The sequence below is a fragment of the Eleutherodactylus coqui genome, chromosome 2 (genome assembly GCF_035609145.1).
Source record: "Eleutherodactylus coqui strain aEleCoq1 chromosome 2, aEleCoq1.hap1, whole genome shotgun sequence".
NCBI classification, from domain to species: domain Eukaryota; kingdom Metazoa; phylum Chordata; class Amphibia; order Anura; family Eleutherodactylidae; genus Eleutherodactylus; species Eleutherodactylus coqui.
The window spans coordinates 48,425,776-48,439,257 of NC_089838.1; the positions used below are offsets into that span (position 1 = coordinate 48,425,776).

The 13,482-nt window shown below is 48.2% G+C and overlaps 1 protein-coding gene across 4 annotated transcripts in view; it reads left to right on the forward strand.

Annotated features, from left to right (window-relative positions):
* LOC136611312 (protein mono-ADP-ribosyltransferase PARP12-like) overlaps positions 1–13,482 on the forward strand; it is a 42,857-nt gene that overhangs the window by 17,770 nt on the left and 11,605 nt on the right. For 3 of the 4 annotated variants that reach the window (XM_066590811.1, XM_066590815.1, XM_066590814.1), the window contains exons 5-12: positions 4,054–4,116; positions 4,528–4,651; positions 4,796–4,958; positions 5,165–5,285; positions 9,244–9,340; positions 9,673–9,787; positions 9,864–9,994; positions 10,625–10,776. In XM_066590811.1, the coding sequence (XP_066446908.1) occupies positions 4,054–4,116; positions 4,528–4,651; positions 4,796–4,958; positions 5,165–5,285; positions 9,244–9,340; positions 9,673–9,787; positions 9,864–9,994; positions 10,625–10,776 (966 nt within the window). The remainder of the gene's footprint in view (positions 1–4,053; positions 4,117–4,527; positions 4,652–4,795; positions 4,959–5,164; positions 5,286–9,243; positions 9,341–9,672; positions 9,788–9,863; positions 9,995–10,624; positions 10,777–13,482) is intronic. The other variant, XM_066590812.1, reaches the window with a different exon arrangement.

A 13,482-nucleotide genomic window follows, 5' to 3' on the forward strand; every position in this document is an offset into this window, starting at 1 on the left:
GTATGGAGAAGAGAGGCCTTATGGGCCCCCTAAGGCTCCTGGGCCCGGGTGCAACCGCATCCCCTGCATCCTCTATAGTTACGCCCCTGGTCTGAGTTGTAGAGATGATGGAGGATACTGATGATGACTATGAGAAACACTAGGAAGCTGTTACACATGCCGGCACTTGTCAGGAGAAACTCTGTAGAGAGCGACGTTTATTATGTAACAGTGTAATTATTACATAACAGCCGGGTTATTACTGTGTTACTAATGTGTAGTGTATTATACAACTGATGGTTATTATGCAGCTGCTTAGGATTGTGTGTTACTGTGCAGTTAGGTATATGTGACAGTCTCTGCTGTGGCCCCAGCGGACGTTGTCGATGTGGTCCTGCACAGACCCGCTGGCTCTTGGAAGGTGTAATCACCAGGTCACTGGGCTCCGGCCGGATGTGATGGACTAGTGGTAGGAGACGTCGTGCCCCGCAGGGAGGTGCTTGTTTAGGTATGGGACACGTGGTGTGGCACACAAGTTGTTGTTGTGTTGCTGTCGAGCGGTTACTGAGCAATAGAAGCCAAGGAATATTGCGCAGAGAGATGGCAAAACCAGATTTGCTGCTTGTATTTCTGGCAGCAGGGATTGTTTTCTCAGTGGAAACAACAAGTGACTTTAGTAACTCTTCAGACTGAATGTTACAAGGTGATGTCTGAGTTTACATAACGATTCCATTAGTGGCACGATTTGATTCAGTGGTTTATTTCTCAATATAAGGCTGGGGTCACACTGGGCGGATTCCCGACGGAAATCTCGCGGTTTGGCTGCAGCAAAACCCGCGGCGGCTTTGAAGCGGCCCGGCCGCTCGCTCCTCTGCTGCGGCCGGCGCTCCCATAGAGGAGAGCGCGGCTGCAGCGGAAAGAAAAAAGAATGGACATGCTGCGGACGACAAAGCCGCGCCGCAGCTTCGGCTGGATTAACCGCAGCGGATTGGCCGTCCCGTGTGGATGAGATTTCTGAGAAATCTCGTCCACATGGCTGGCTAATCCCGAGATTAGTGGCCGCAGGCGGATTTGCCGCGCGGAAATTCCGTTTGGAATTTCCACGGCAAATCCGCCCTGTGTGAACCCAGCCTAAAGGTGCAGTAATGCAGATCAGCTGTAACGTACAAACCGGTTCAGTGTTAAAGAGGTTGTCTAGTTACAAATTATGGATGGCCTTTCAGCAGGATAGGTCATCAATAGTAGATTAACAGGGGTCTGTTGCCAGGGATGCCCAGCATTCAGCTGTTTGCTGGGCCTATGTGCTTTTGTACTGAGCTGATTTGTGCAGGAAGCAGACAGCTCCATTCTCACTGCAGTGGCCAGGCTTAGTATTGCAGGCCCAGCTTGCATTGAAGTGAATGGGAACTTGGTCTGCAATACTAAACCTGGCCACTGCAATGAGAATGGAGCTGTCTGCTTTCTGTCGAAAGCAGCTCAGTGTATGAGTGCACTGGCCCAGAGAATGGCTGATCGGCAGGGGTCCAGATGGCAGACCCCCACCGATCTATTATCGATGGCCTATCGTACTGCCATCAGTAGTTTACAACTGGACATCCTCTTTAACCCATTTACGCCCCAGGATGTTAATGTATGTCCTGGCTGAGAAGGAGTTCCCAGGAATGGACATACATTTGCACCCTATGGATAGTGAGGGCCATCCACAGCGGGAGCTGGCTGCCGGTCTCCTGCAGCAACAGCGGGTATTGGTGAGAACAATGATCCTGGCTGTTCATGCCGCATTCAAGGTTAATAGCAGCATATAAAGGGTTCACAGAGGGAGGGCACTCCTTCCCTCTGTGATGTCATCAGCCCTCCACCATGTAATCACAGAGGGCTGATGGGTTGTCATGACAACAGGATGTCAGAAAATGGAGTCCAGATCTGCCATAGCCGATGATTGCTATTATTAGTGATAATACATTGCATTAGAGAAGTATTATAATGTATTATCTTAATATTGCAGGTTCAAATCCCCTACAGAGGGATGTAAAAAATTAAATAAAAGCAGTAAAAAAAAATACATGTGAAAAAATAGTTGAAGAAAAACATTTTTTGCACACTTTCCTCTCTTTGTTTAATAAAAATGTAAAGAAAATTAAAAACCCATGTTTGGTATTGCCGCATTTGTAACGGCACTGCACGGCAGACGCTATGAAAGAAAAAAAGTGCCAAAGTGCTTTTTTCCCCCGTTCATTTTGCCTCCAAAATAAAAAAGGCAATAAAAGTGATAAAAAAACAGGTGTAACCTAAAATGGTACCAATAAAAGCTAGAGCTCATCATGCAAAAACATACAGAGCTCCGTGCATGCAAAAATAAAAAGTTATGGGAGGTTAAATGCAGCAATGCAGAAAAAAACAGCCCAAAAAGGTCTTTTAGGCAAAAGTGGAAAAACGTAAAAAAATTATAATTTTAGTATTGCTGTACTCGTACCGATTAGAGATGAGCGAACATACTCGGTAAGGCCGATTTCGCAATCGAGCACCGCGATTTTCGAGTACTTCACTAGTCGGGTGAAAAGTACTCGGGTGCGTTGTGGGTGAGCGGGGGGTTGCAGCGGGGAGTGGGGGGGGGGGGGGAGGGAGAGAGAGAGGGCTCCCCCCTGTTCCCCGCTGCTACCCCCCACTCCCCTCTGCAACCCCCCGCCCCACAGCGCACCCGAGTACTTTTCACCCGAGTAGTGAACTACTCGAAAATCACGGTGCTCGATTGCGAAATCACCCTTACCGAGTATGTTCGCTCATCTCTAGTACCGATCCATAGAAAACATTTATTGTCATTTATGCTGCATGATTAATGCTGAAAAAAATGGCAGAACTATATTTTTTCTCCCTGCCCTCCAAAAAAACAATTAATAACAGCTACACAACCCAATATTTGTACCCAAAAGAAAAATAGCTATGGCTTGTAAAAAGTGGAGATGAAAATCTCCCAAAAATTGTCATGTCCTTAGGACTAAAATAGGCTGCGCCAATAAGGGGTTAGACTAAAGGTTTTTCATGTAGAACGGCTCAAAAAACTGCTGTGTGTTACACTGTTAAAGGGGTGGTCTCGCGAAACCAAGTGGGGTTATACACTTCCGTATGGCCATATTAATGCACTTTGTAATGTACATTGTGCATTAAATATGAGCCATACAGAAGTTATTCCACTTACCTGCTCCGTTGCTAGCGTCCCCGTCTCCATGGTTCCGTCTAAATTCGCTGGCAGCTTGCTTTTTTAGACGCGCTTGCGCAGTCCGGTCTTCTCTATTCAGCACGAGCCGCTTCAGTGTGCTCCCCGCTACAGCTCTTCTGCGCATGCGCAGACGAGCTGTCACTGCTCGGGAGCGCGCTGAAGCGGCCATTCTGCACCATCCTCTGTTAGAGGAAGGTGCAGAAACTGGAGCTGCCCAGCGGAGAAGACCAGCCCAGCCCAGCAGCCCCGAGAAGCCTCCCAGGTAAGTGATGGGTCGGGGGGGGGGGGGCTGTCGCTGCGCCGGGGGAGCTAGCGCTAGGCCGGGGGGGCTGTCGCTAGGCCGGGGGAGCTAGCGCTAGGCCGGGGGGGCTGTCGCTAGGCCGGGGGAGCTAGCGCTAGGCCGGGGGGGCTGTCGCTGCGCCGGGGGAGCTAGCGCTAGGCCGGGGGGGCTGTCGCTGCGATGGGGGGGGCTGTCGCTAGGCCGGGGGGCTGTCGCTGCGCCGGGGGAGCTAGCGCTGGGGAGCCGGGGGCTAGCGCCGGTTACCTGCTGTCTGGTCGGCGGCTGCGGGGCGTCTGGTCGGCGGCTGCGGGGCGTCCGGTTGCCATGGAGACACAGCTGGCGGCGTCTCGGGAGCGCGCACGTCGGGCTGCAGCGAGCGACTGGGAAAGAGCCGGCGGCCATCTTGAGGAAACTTTTATAACTTGCTGAAACGCTGGAACGGTAAGTACGAACCAGCTAGAAATGTCATTTACAGGGGGGCTTAGTAATGTGTGTTTAATGGGGGGGACTGGGCAAAAAAAAAAATTAACTGCTTCCTCGAGACATCTCCTTTAATGATGTTTGCGTGTTTTCCCAGCGGAGCCTGACATCGCGCCGGAGATCTGTCTTTCTAATATTTGGAAACACTGCAAGTTAGGAAGTAAGTGCCTCCCGGGGAGGGATTACAGGAGGAGGTCCTTGATTTCCCCTGGTTGGGTTTGGAGAGCCACTGATGCGCGGATAAGGCGCCATTCACATCTTGTTCTGCATTTTGTCCAGCGTTTACATCTGAATCCCCAAAAACGGATGAAACCATTAAGTACCATTGATGAAAGCTGCTGAAAAGCTGACTAATGGCCTCCGCTTGGCAGCTTTCTGTTCGTTTTCGGCATTTTGAGCCACAAACAATAATGTGGTCCACCAGTGCCATCCATGGTGGTCAATGGTTCCATCCAGGGGTTCTGTCTGATTTCCATTCTTTGGGATCTACATGTAAACCCTGATGAAAACCCTGGATGGAATTTAAAACGAGATGTGAATGGCCCCTAATGCGGGTACTTCTTTTCTGCAGAGCTTTGCCCACATCTGCACTACTACCTGCCGTACTGCTGGCAGATTAACAAAGGGACGGGATGGGAAGACCTTTCCAATATGGAAGAAATCGAGAGACAATACTGCGACCCGAAGGTGGACAGGTATGGCGGGTCCAGAACTGACATTAAAAAGGACCTCCACTTAATTACGGGGCCCCAATGTGATTCTGCATGGCCTTTCCTTTGCATGTGTTTATCTTGAGGGCGGAGAATTAGCAGATGACTCCGCCTACTTCTCATTTGCAGGATCTCAGCGATTGACACTCTGACTATGAGATCCTGCTTGCACCGCATTCGTCGTCTCTCCACAGTCTCGTCGGTTGAGAAGCCGTCTGAATACGTTCTGACCACGGAGTGGCTGTGGTACTGGAGGGATGAATACGGCACTTGGACACAATACGGACACTCTGTAAGTTGGCGCAGAGCACCTAATAATGGGGGATCTCCATGGGCATAGATATAGGGGGCACAGGGGTTGTAGTCACGTGCGGGCCCTGGAGCCTCAGAGGCCATAGGAGAAGATTATATTGTGACCTGCTTACATTTAGGGGTCTCTGCAGAGATCAAAACTTCCCGATGAATAAAATATTTTTGATGTTTTCTTTCTACTTTTAGAACATGAAACGAGTGAGTGCCGATAAATCATCCTCCGACCTCGAGAAAGTCTATCTCTCTGATCCCACCGCTGTCATAAATTTCAACGCTGGTGACCAGGACTATGAGATCAATTTCCGAGGTACGGGTGTGGGTGAGGTCACAATAAATGGCATGTTTTTCTAATGCAGCACCACGGCTCTCTGTAAATGGCCCAAACAACTTACTTATCGTCCCCCAATAATGTCCAATGCTGACATAGATAATGACGGTAGGAAAAGACCACGCAGTCGGTCCTCTTAGCCTTCATAGTATTTATGCTTTAAAATATGTATATGATCAGGAACTGCAGCTATAGGGTCCGGTCACTAATGCTGACTGGTAACTTTACATCTTTAATCTTTTACACTTTTTGGTGCACAGCTCTGTATGCAGCTGCATGTAGGGAGTAGAAGTATATATTTAGGGGAAATATAATTGTCACTAATAGTTCATATGAAACTATTTAATTTGTTATGTTACAGTCTACAATTACTTGGGAGGCAGGGGCACAGAAAGACAACCATAAATATGGTGGTACTGAAAGGCCACTGTTATGTTGTGGGGCACAGAATGCTACTATTACTTGGGGGAGGGACAAAGAAGGGCCACCATTACTTGGGGGGATACAGAAGAACTGCCATTACTTTAGGGAACATAGAAGGACCAACATTACTTGGGGGGGATACAGAAGGGCCACTATTACTTGGGGGGGGGGCACAGAAGGGTCACCATTACTTGGGAGGTACAAAGCATTATTACTTTGGGGGACACAGAAGGACCAGCATTATTTCAGGGGACACATAAGGAACACCATTACTTTGCGGGGGGAGAGAAGGACCACCGATACTGTGTGCGTGTGTGGGGAAGGGGGGGGGCGCTCAGAGGGGCCACCATTACCTGGGGGGATGGGGCAGAAGGACCATCACTTCTTTGGATTTGCATTGGTTAAACGATATTCAGAGGAGGGGGTTTCGGGGGTCCTTTCAAGTAAGTGCTCATTAACTATATATTCTCTGGCATTGCATTCTCTCCACATCTTTGATCCTCACCATTTGAGTGCAGGACGTTTTTTCTAATATCCATTTGTGTTATTTTTTACCTGGGGAGTCCTGATTTCCAGGACCCTCAGTCTCTCTGCAGTTCTCCTTTTGTTACAAGAGGATTGTAGTGAGGTAGAAGAAGGAACGGTGGAGATTATTCCAGCTTCTGCATCTGCCAGTGTCATCATCTTTTTGTTGTTAGTACCATTCCCCTGAGGCGCTCTCTATACACTTTTTGCATCACTTCTTTGGGGGACACAGGAGGACCATTACTTGGGGGGACACAGAAGAACTATTACTGGGTTTTGGTGTGTGTGTGTGGGGGGGGGGCAGGGAAAGGACCACCATTACTTTGGGGGACACAGAAGAGCTATTACTTTGGGAGGCACAAAGGGAGTACTATTACTTGGTGAAAAAAGGGGAAAAGAAAGGGCACTGTTACTTTAGGGGGACACAGAAAAGGGCCACTATTACTTTGGAGGAAACAGAAGGGCCACCATTACTTTGGGGGACTTAGAAGCATCACCATTACTTGGGGGGCACAAAGGGAGCATTATTTCTTTGGGAGACATAGAAGTACCACCATTACTTGTGTGGACACAGAAGGACTACCATTACTTGTGGGACACACAGAAGGGTCACCATTACTTTGGGGGACACAGACGGACCCCATTACTTTGGGGGACACACAGAAGGGTCACCATTACTTTGGGGGACACAGGAGAGCCACCAATACTTGGGGGGGGGGGGCACAGAAGGGCCACCATTGCTTGGGAGGCACAAAGGGAGCATTATAACTTTGACAACCATAGAAAGATCAGCATTACTTCAGGGGCCACAGAAGTACCACCATTACTTTGGGGAGTGTGGGGACAGTATGACCACCATCACTTCGGGAGGACACAGAAGAACCAACATTACTTTGGGGGACACAAAGGAACCATTACTTGGAGAAGGATTATTATTTTGGGGGCAGAAAGGGAGTACTATTACTTGGGGGAGAAAGAAGGGACAACATTACTTTGGGGGACACAGAAGGGCCACCATTACTTGAGGGACACAGAAGAGCCACAATTACTTTGGGGGAAATGAAAGGGCCACCATTAATTGGGGGCATTAATTCTTTGAGTGAGACAGAAGAACCAGCATTACTTGTGGGAACACAGAAGTACCACCACTACCTGTGGGGACACAAAAGGACCACCATTACTTGTGGGGACACCAAAGGACCACTATTACTTTGGGGCAGTATGACCATCAGCACTTTGAGAAGACACAGAAGGACGACCGTTACTTCGGGGCATAGATGGACCAATAATTTGAGGGACACAGAGGGACCATTACTGGGGGGGGGGCAGAAGGATATTACTTTGGGGGCAAAAAGGGAGTACTGTTAGTTGTGGCAAAAAGGGGGGACACAGAAGAGCCACCACTACTTGAGAGACACAGGAGGGACACCATTACCTGGGTGGACACAGAATGGCCACCATTACTTAGAGGGACACAGAAGGACCACCATTACTTGGGGGGCACAATGGGAGCACTATTACTTGGGAGGATACAGAGGGGAAACCACAGAAACCAGAAGGGCCACCATTATTTTGGGGGACATAAAAGGGCGACCATTACATTTGGGGACACAGAAGTACCACCATTACTTGTGGGGACACAAAAGGACCACCATTACTTGTGGGGACACAAAAGGACCACCATTACTTGTGGGGACACAAAAGGACCACCATTACTTGTGGGGACACAAAAGGATCACCATTACTTGTGGGGACACAAAAGGACCACCATTACTTGTGGGGACACAGAAGGACCACCATTACTTGTGGGGGACACAGAAGGACCACCATTACTTGTGGGGACACAGAAGGACCAGCATTACTTGTGGGGACACAGAAGGACCAGCATTACTTGTGGGGACACAGAAGGACCAGCATTACTTGTGGGGATACAGAAGGACCGCCATTACTTTGGGGGATAGAGAAGGACCTTTACTGGGGGGTGGGGGGCAAAAGGATTATTACTTTGGGTGCACAAAGGGAGTACTATAACTTTGGGAAGAAAGAAGGGACAACATTACTTTGGGGGACTCAGAAGGGCCATTATTACTTGAGGGGCACAGAAGGGCCACCATTACTTGGGGGGACACAGAAGGGCCACCATTACTTGGAGGCACACAGAAGGACCACTATTACTTTCAGGCACAATGGGAGCACTACTACTTGGGGGGATACAGAGGGGCAACCACGACTTTGGGAGGCACAAAGGGAGAACTATTACTTGTGGGAACACAGAAGGGCACAATTATTTTGGGGGACATAAAACGGCCACCATTTCTTGGGGGCGTTATTTCTTTGTGGGACACAGAAAGACTAGCATTACTTGTGGAGACACAGAAGGACCACTTTTACTTTAGGGGGCACAATGGGAACACTATTACTTGGGGGGATACAGAAGGGCAACCACTACTTTGGGGACATAAAAGGCCACCATTACTTGGGGTATATAAAAGGAGCACTATTACTTCTGGAGAGGGAGCCATGGGTACAGAGGAGCACTGTTAGTTGTATGAGTGTGTGCAGGGTAAACGATGAACAGTATAATGGGGAGAGGGAGTTCAGGCACACAAAGGGCCACCATTACTTTGGATGACACAAAGGGACCAGTAAAACTTTGTGAGACACTTTTTCCTTGCCAGAGAAACAAAGTGGGTATTATTACTGCGCGGGGAGCACAAATAGGGGCACAAACAAGGCATCATTTTGTGGTGGGACCAATGGAGAAATATTACTGCATGGATAACTACGGTGCTGTATCTAAGCCGGTTAGTTGTCTTATCCTGGCAGGTTCACATTCATTTACTACAGATTTTCCAGCCACATCTGCTGGAGGATTGTTCCAAACATCTGCTGCTCTTTCAGTACTACATAAAGATGATGAGTTATTGTGAACGGTTCTTTTAAGATGTTGGATGTTGGGTTCCCCTTTAACTATTTTCTGTTGTTTCAGAGATGAAGCAGAAGAACCTTTGTTACAAAACAGAGAAAGACGTGCGCCGGAGACCGCGATTTCTCAGTTTTGAAGATGTGAAATTACTAAAAGGAAGGTAAAGACATCAAGTTATAACAGACATTGCAGATAGTGACTTGCTGTTCTAGAATCTCCTTCAAGGTGGCGCTATGTTACTATTTATCCTTGTGGGTCAGAAACGCCATTTTTCTCTTTAGGGAGAGCACCTAGACTGTGAGTGAGGAGACATAAAAGCCCTGCAACAATGACCAGGAATTGTGCATGGGCTCTGACTGTTTTCAATTCCTGGTCATTGTTGCGGGGCTTGTATAAAGAGTCTAACATTGACTTTAGGTATTGCTGCCTTCCAATGGGCGGCATTATGGATGTATTGTTTCATCTCCCTTATTTGCATTTTTATCTTTGTAGCACAAAATCAGCAGCGGCTGCACAGTCCCCCCAGAAATCAGGAACGTCCCCCCTGAAGACTGACAGCTACCCGAGGACATGGCAGGCGGAGTCCATGCCGGAGATTGGCTGCCAGGTAACATACAGTCCTAGGAGGCGGCAGAGGAGCTGGAACCCGGAGCTGATAACTTCTCTTCTTCTCTCCCCCACAGAAAGTTCTGGTCTCTGCCACCTCCAGCGAGTTCTCCGAAATAGTCAGCAGCTTCACCAAGACGGTCAGCGGGCATGTGGTGAAGAAGATGTGGCGTCTGCAGAACCCATCCTTATGGCAGGTGTTCCAGTGGTATGTCAGCTCCTCACCATCCCATCTTGGGTTGTTTAATATGTACCCCATGAAAGGAAGTGTGCATGTAAGAGTGATGCTCCAGCTCATAATGATGGCATGACCATTTGGAAAGAAGACATTGCATGCCATGGGTGAAGATCCTACAGAAAAAGGATGCTCCAGCCTATAATGATGGCATGACCATTTGGAAAGAAGACATTGCATGGAGATCCTACAGAAAAAGGATGCTCCAGCCTGTGGTGGCCCCATCTCTCCTCACTATGGGGTTGGAACCCTGTAGACAGAGAATGCCCCAGCCTATGGTGGCCCCATTTCTTCTCACTATAGGTGGGAGAACCTACAGACATAGGATGCCCCATCCCAAAGTAGCCGCATCTCTCCTCGCTATGGGTGGGGTACTGTACAGAGAAAGAATGCTCCAGCCTATGGTGGCCCCATCGCTCCTCGCTATGGGTGGTGGAACCCTGCAGAGGGAGGACGCTCCAACCTATGGTGGCTCCATCTTTACTTACTATGAGTGGTGGGACCCTGCAGAGGGAGGAGGCCCCAGCCTATGATGGCCCCATCTCTCCTCACTATGGGCCTTATGACCAACTCTGTTCTGTAATGTTATGTCTTATTTTTTAGGCAAAAGGAACAGATGAAAAAAGCCAATCATGGACGAGACGTGAAGGAAATCCGGTTGTTTCACGGCACAGAGAAATTACACGTCGATGCCATCTGCATTCAGAATTTTGACTGGCGCATCTGTGGAACACATGGCACGGTGTATGGACAAGGTAGGCCCCAGCACTTCGGTGAGAGGCGGCATTCACTGATTGGAGGCCTCTTTGCTTTTCCACGTGGGCTGCAGATGACCCTGAGCAACCTTAACTCTCATGGCCAATCAGATGCTGCTGGTGTAGACTCGGCTGAATGCAGCAACTTCCATAGAGGTCACATGATGGCTCCTTTATATGTATTATATCTCTTATACCCACTACAAGCCTCCCTAAATTATAACATATTTCGCTCCATTATCTGCGCCCTTTCACAGCACTGAGACGGATTCAAGCCCCTCCCTGCAGCCGAGTCTTCATAGAAATAGGAAGACCCCTGGGACGGAGCTTCAAGCAATCATTAATTGGATGCAATCAGATCCGCTAGTCTCTGACATCATAGAGGTGTTCTATCATACATGGTGGCTGGTCCCCTTTAACCCCTAAAAAACATGGCCTATTTTGGGCATAAGGACGCAACGATTTTTGGCGCATTTTCATCACCAGTTTTCAAAAGCCATAACTTTTTTATTTTTCTGTCGATACGGCTGTATAAGGGCTTGTTTTTTGCACGGCGAACTGTAGTTTTTATTGGTGCCATTTTTGGGTACATAGACTATATTGTAAAACTATTTTTTTAATGAGAGCAGGGAGAGAAAACGCATCTATTCTGTCATAGAATTTTGAGGCTTTTTTTTACAGCGTTAATTATACAGCATAAATGATGAAATACCTTTTTTCTGTGGGCTGGTACAACTACAATGATACCGAAATTCTTACATTTTTTCAGGTTTTTACACTTTTCTGCAATAAAAAACCCTTTTTATGGAAATTTATTTTTCCTAAATCGCTGCATTCAAAGTCCTGTAACTTTTTTATTTCTCCATGGACGTAGCTCTGTGGGGGTTTATTTTTTGCAAGATGAGCTGTGATTTTTATTGGTACCATTTTGGGGTACATACAGCTTTTTTAATCGCTTTTGTAGCATTTTTTGGGAGGCAAAATGCTAAAAATTAGCATTTTGCTTCCGTTCTTTAGCGTTTTTGTAAATGCTTTTTGCCGTGCAGGATAAAATGAGTGTTCAACTTATTGCATGCGTCGTTATGGACACAACGCTACCAAATATGTGGTATTTTATGTCCTGCAATGCCAGATACTTCCGTCCTGCAATGCCTTATCGCTTGTTATAGCTATCATAGGCACAGGCAATACAAGACGCCAGTATCTGGTGTCCTGTTGCCATGGTAACCAGTCGGGCTCTCCATGATTATATTGCAAGAGTCTGATGACGTCACAAAGGGAGCGCGCTCCCTCTGTGAACCCTTCCCATGCCGAGATCTACATAGATCTCGGCAGGGAAGGTGTTAACGGCGGGGGTCGCTGCTCCAATACACCTCCACTGTTGCAGCAGGAGGCCGCCTATCAGTGAGAGCCGGCTCCCGCTGCCGGATAGCGCGAGATCTCTTCTGAGCTCGTGCTATCCATAGGACGTAAGTGTATGCCCTGTTGCGGGAAGTACCACGCTGCCCTGGAGCAGGAAAGGGTTAACCACTTCCTGCCTCAAGAAGTAAGTTTATGTCTTGGCTGGGAAGTAGTTTTCTTCAATGGATGTAAACCTCTGCCCTATGGATTACGCAGGCTGAGGAGCAGAACCAATGTCATCCGCAACGGAACTAGTGAGGACACCAATTTTAACTCCTAACAGGCTGCAATCAATGTCAATTGCGGTATGTCAAAGGTTTACAAAGTGAGGACACTCCCTCTGTGATGTCATCGGGCTTCTGCTATGCAATTGTGGAGGGCCGATGGGTTGCCATGGCCTGTGATCACTATGAATAGTGATAATACACTGCAATACAGAAGTACTGCACTGTATTATCAGAGCGACCATAGCATCACAGGAAGATAAAAATAAAAGTAGCTAGTGATGAGCGAACGTACTCGTCCGAGCTTGATGCTCGGGCGAATATTAGGGTGTTCGGGATGCTCGTTACTCTTAACGAGCACCACGCGGTGTTCGGGTTACTTTCACTTTCCTCTGTGAGACGTTAGCGCGCTTTTCTGGCCAATTGAAAGACAGGGAAGGCATTACAACTTCCCCCTGTGACGTTCAAGCCCTATACCACCCCTATGCTGTGAGTGGCTGGGGAGATCAGATGTCACCCGAGTATAAAATTTGGCCCCTCCCGCGGCTCGCCTCAGATGCCTTGTGAGTTAGCTAAGTGAAAGTGCTGCTGCTGGTGCTGCTGTAGGGAGAGTGTTAGGAGTGAGTGTAGGCTTCAAGAACCCCAACGGTCCTTCTCAGGGCCACATCTATCCGTGTACAGTACTGTGGAGGGTGCTGTTAGCAGTGTTGCACAATTTATTTTTTTTCAAAATCGGCTGTCTGCAGAGCATTGCGCCCTGCAGTAATAGTCCAGGGACAGAAGTGGTGGTTAGGCAGGGAGAGTGTTAGGAGTGAGTGTAGGCTTCAAGAACCCCAACAGTCCTTCTTAGGGCCACATTTAACCGTGTGCAGTACTGTGCAGGCTGCTGTTAGCAGTGTTGCATTTTTTTTTTTTTCAAAATCGGCTGTGCAGAGCATTGCGCCCTGCAGTAATACTACAGGGAGAGAATTGTGTAGGCAGGGCCAGAAGACATATATTATTGATTGAATATAGTCAGTGGGCCTTTTCTTTAAAAAAAAAGGGAAAAATTCTATGTGGCCTGCCTCTGTCAGTCCTCAGC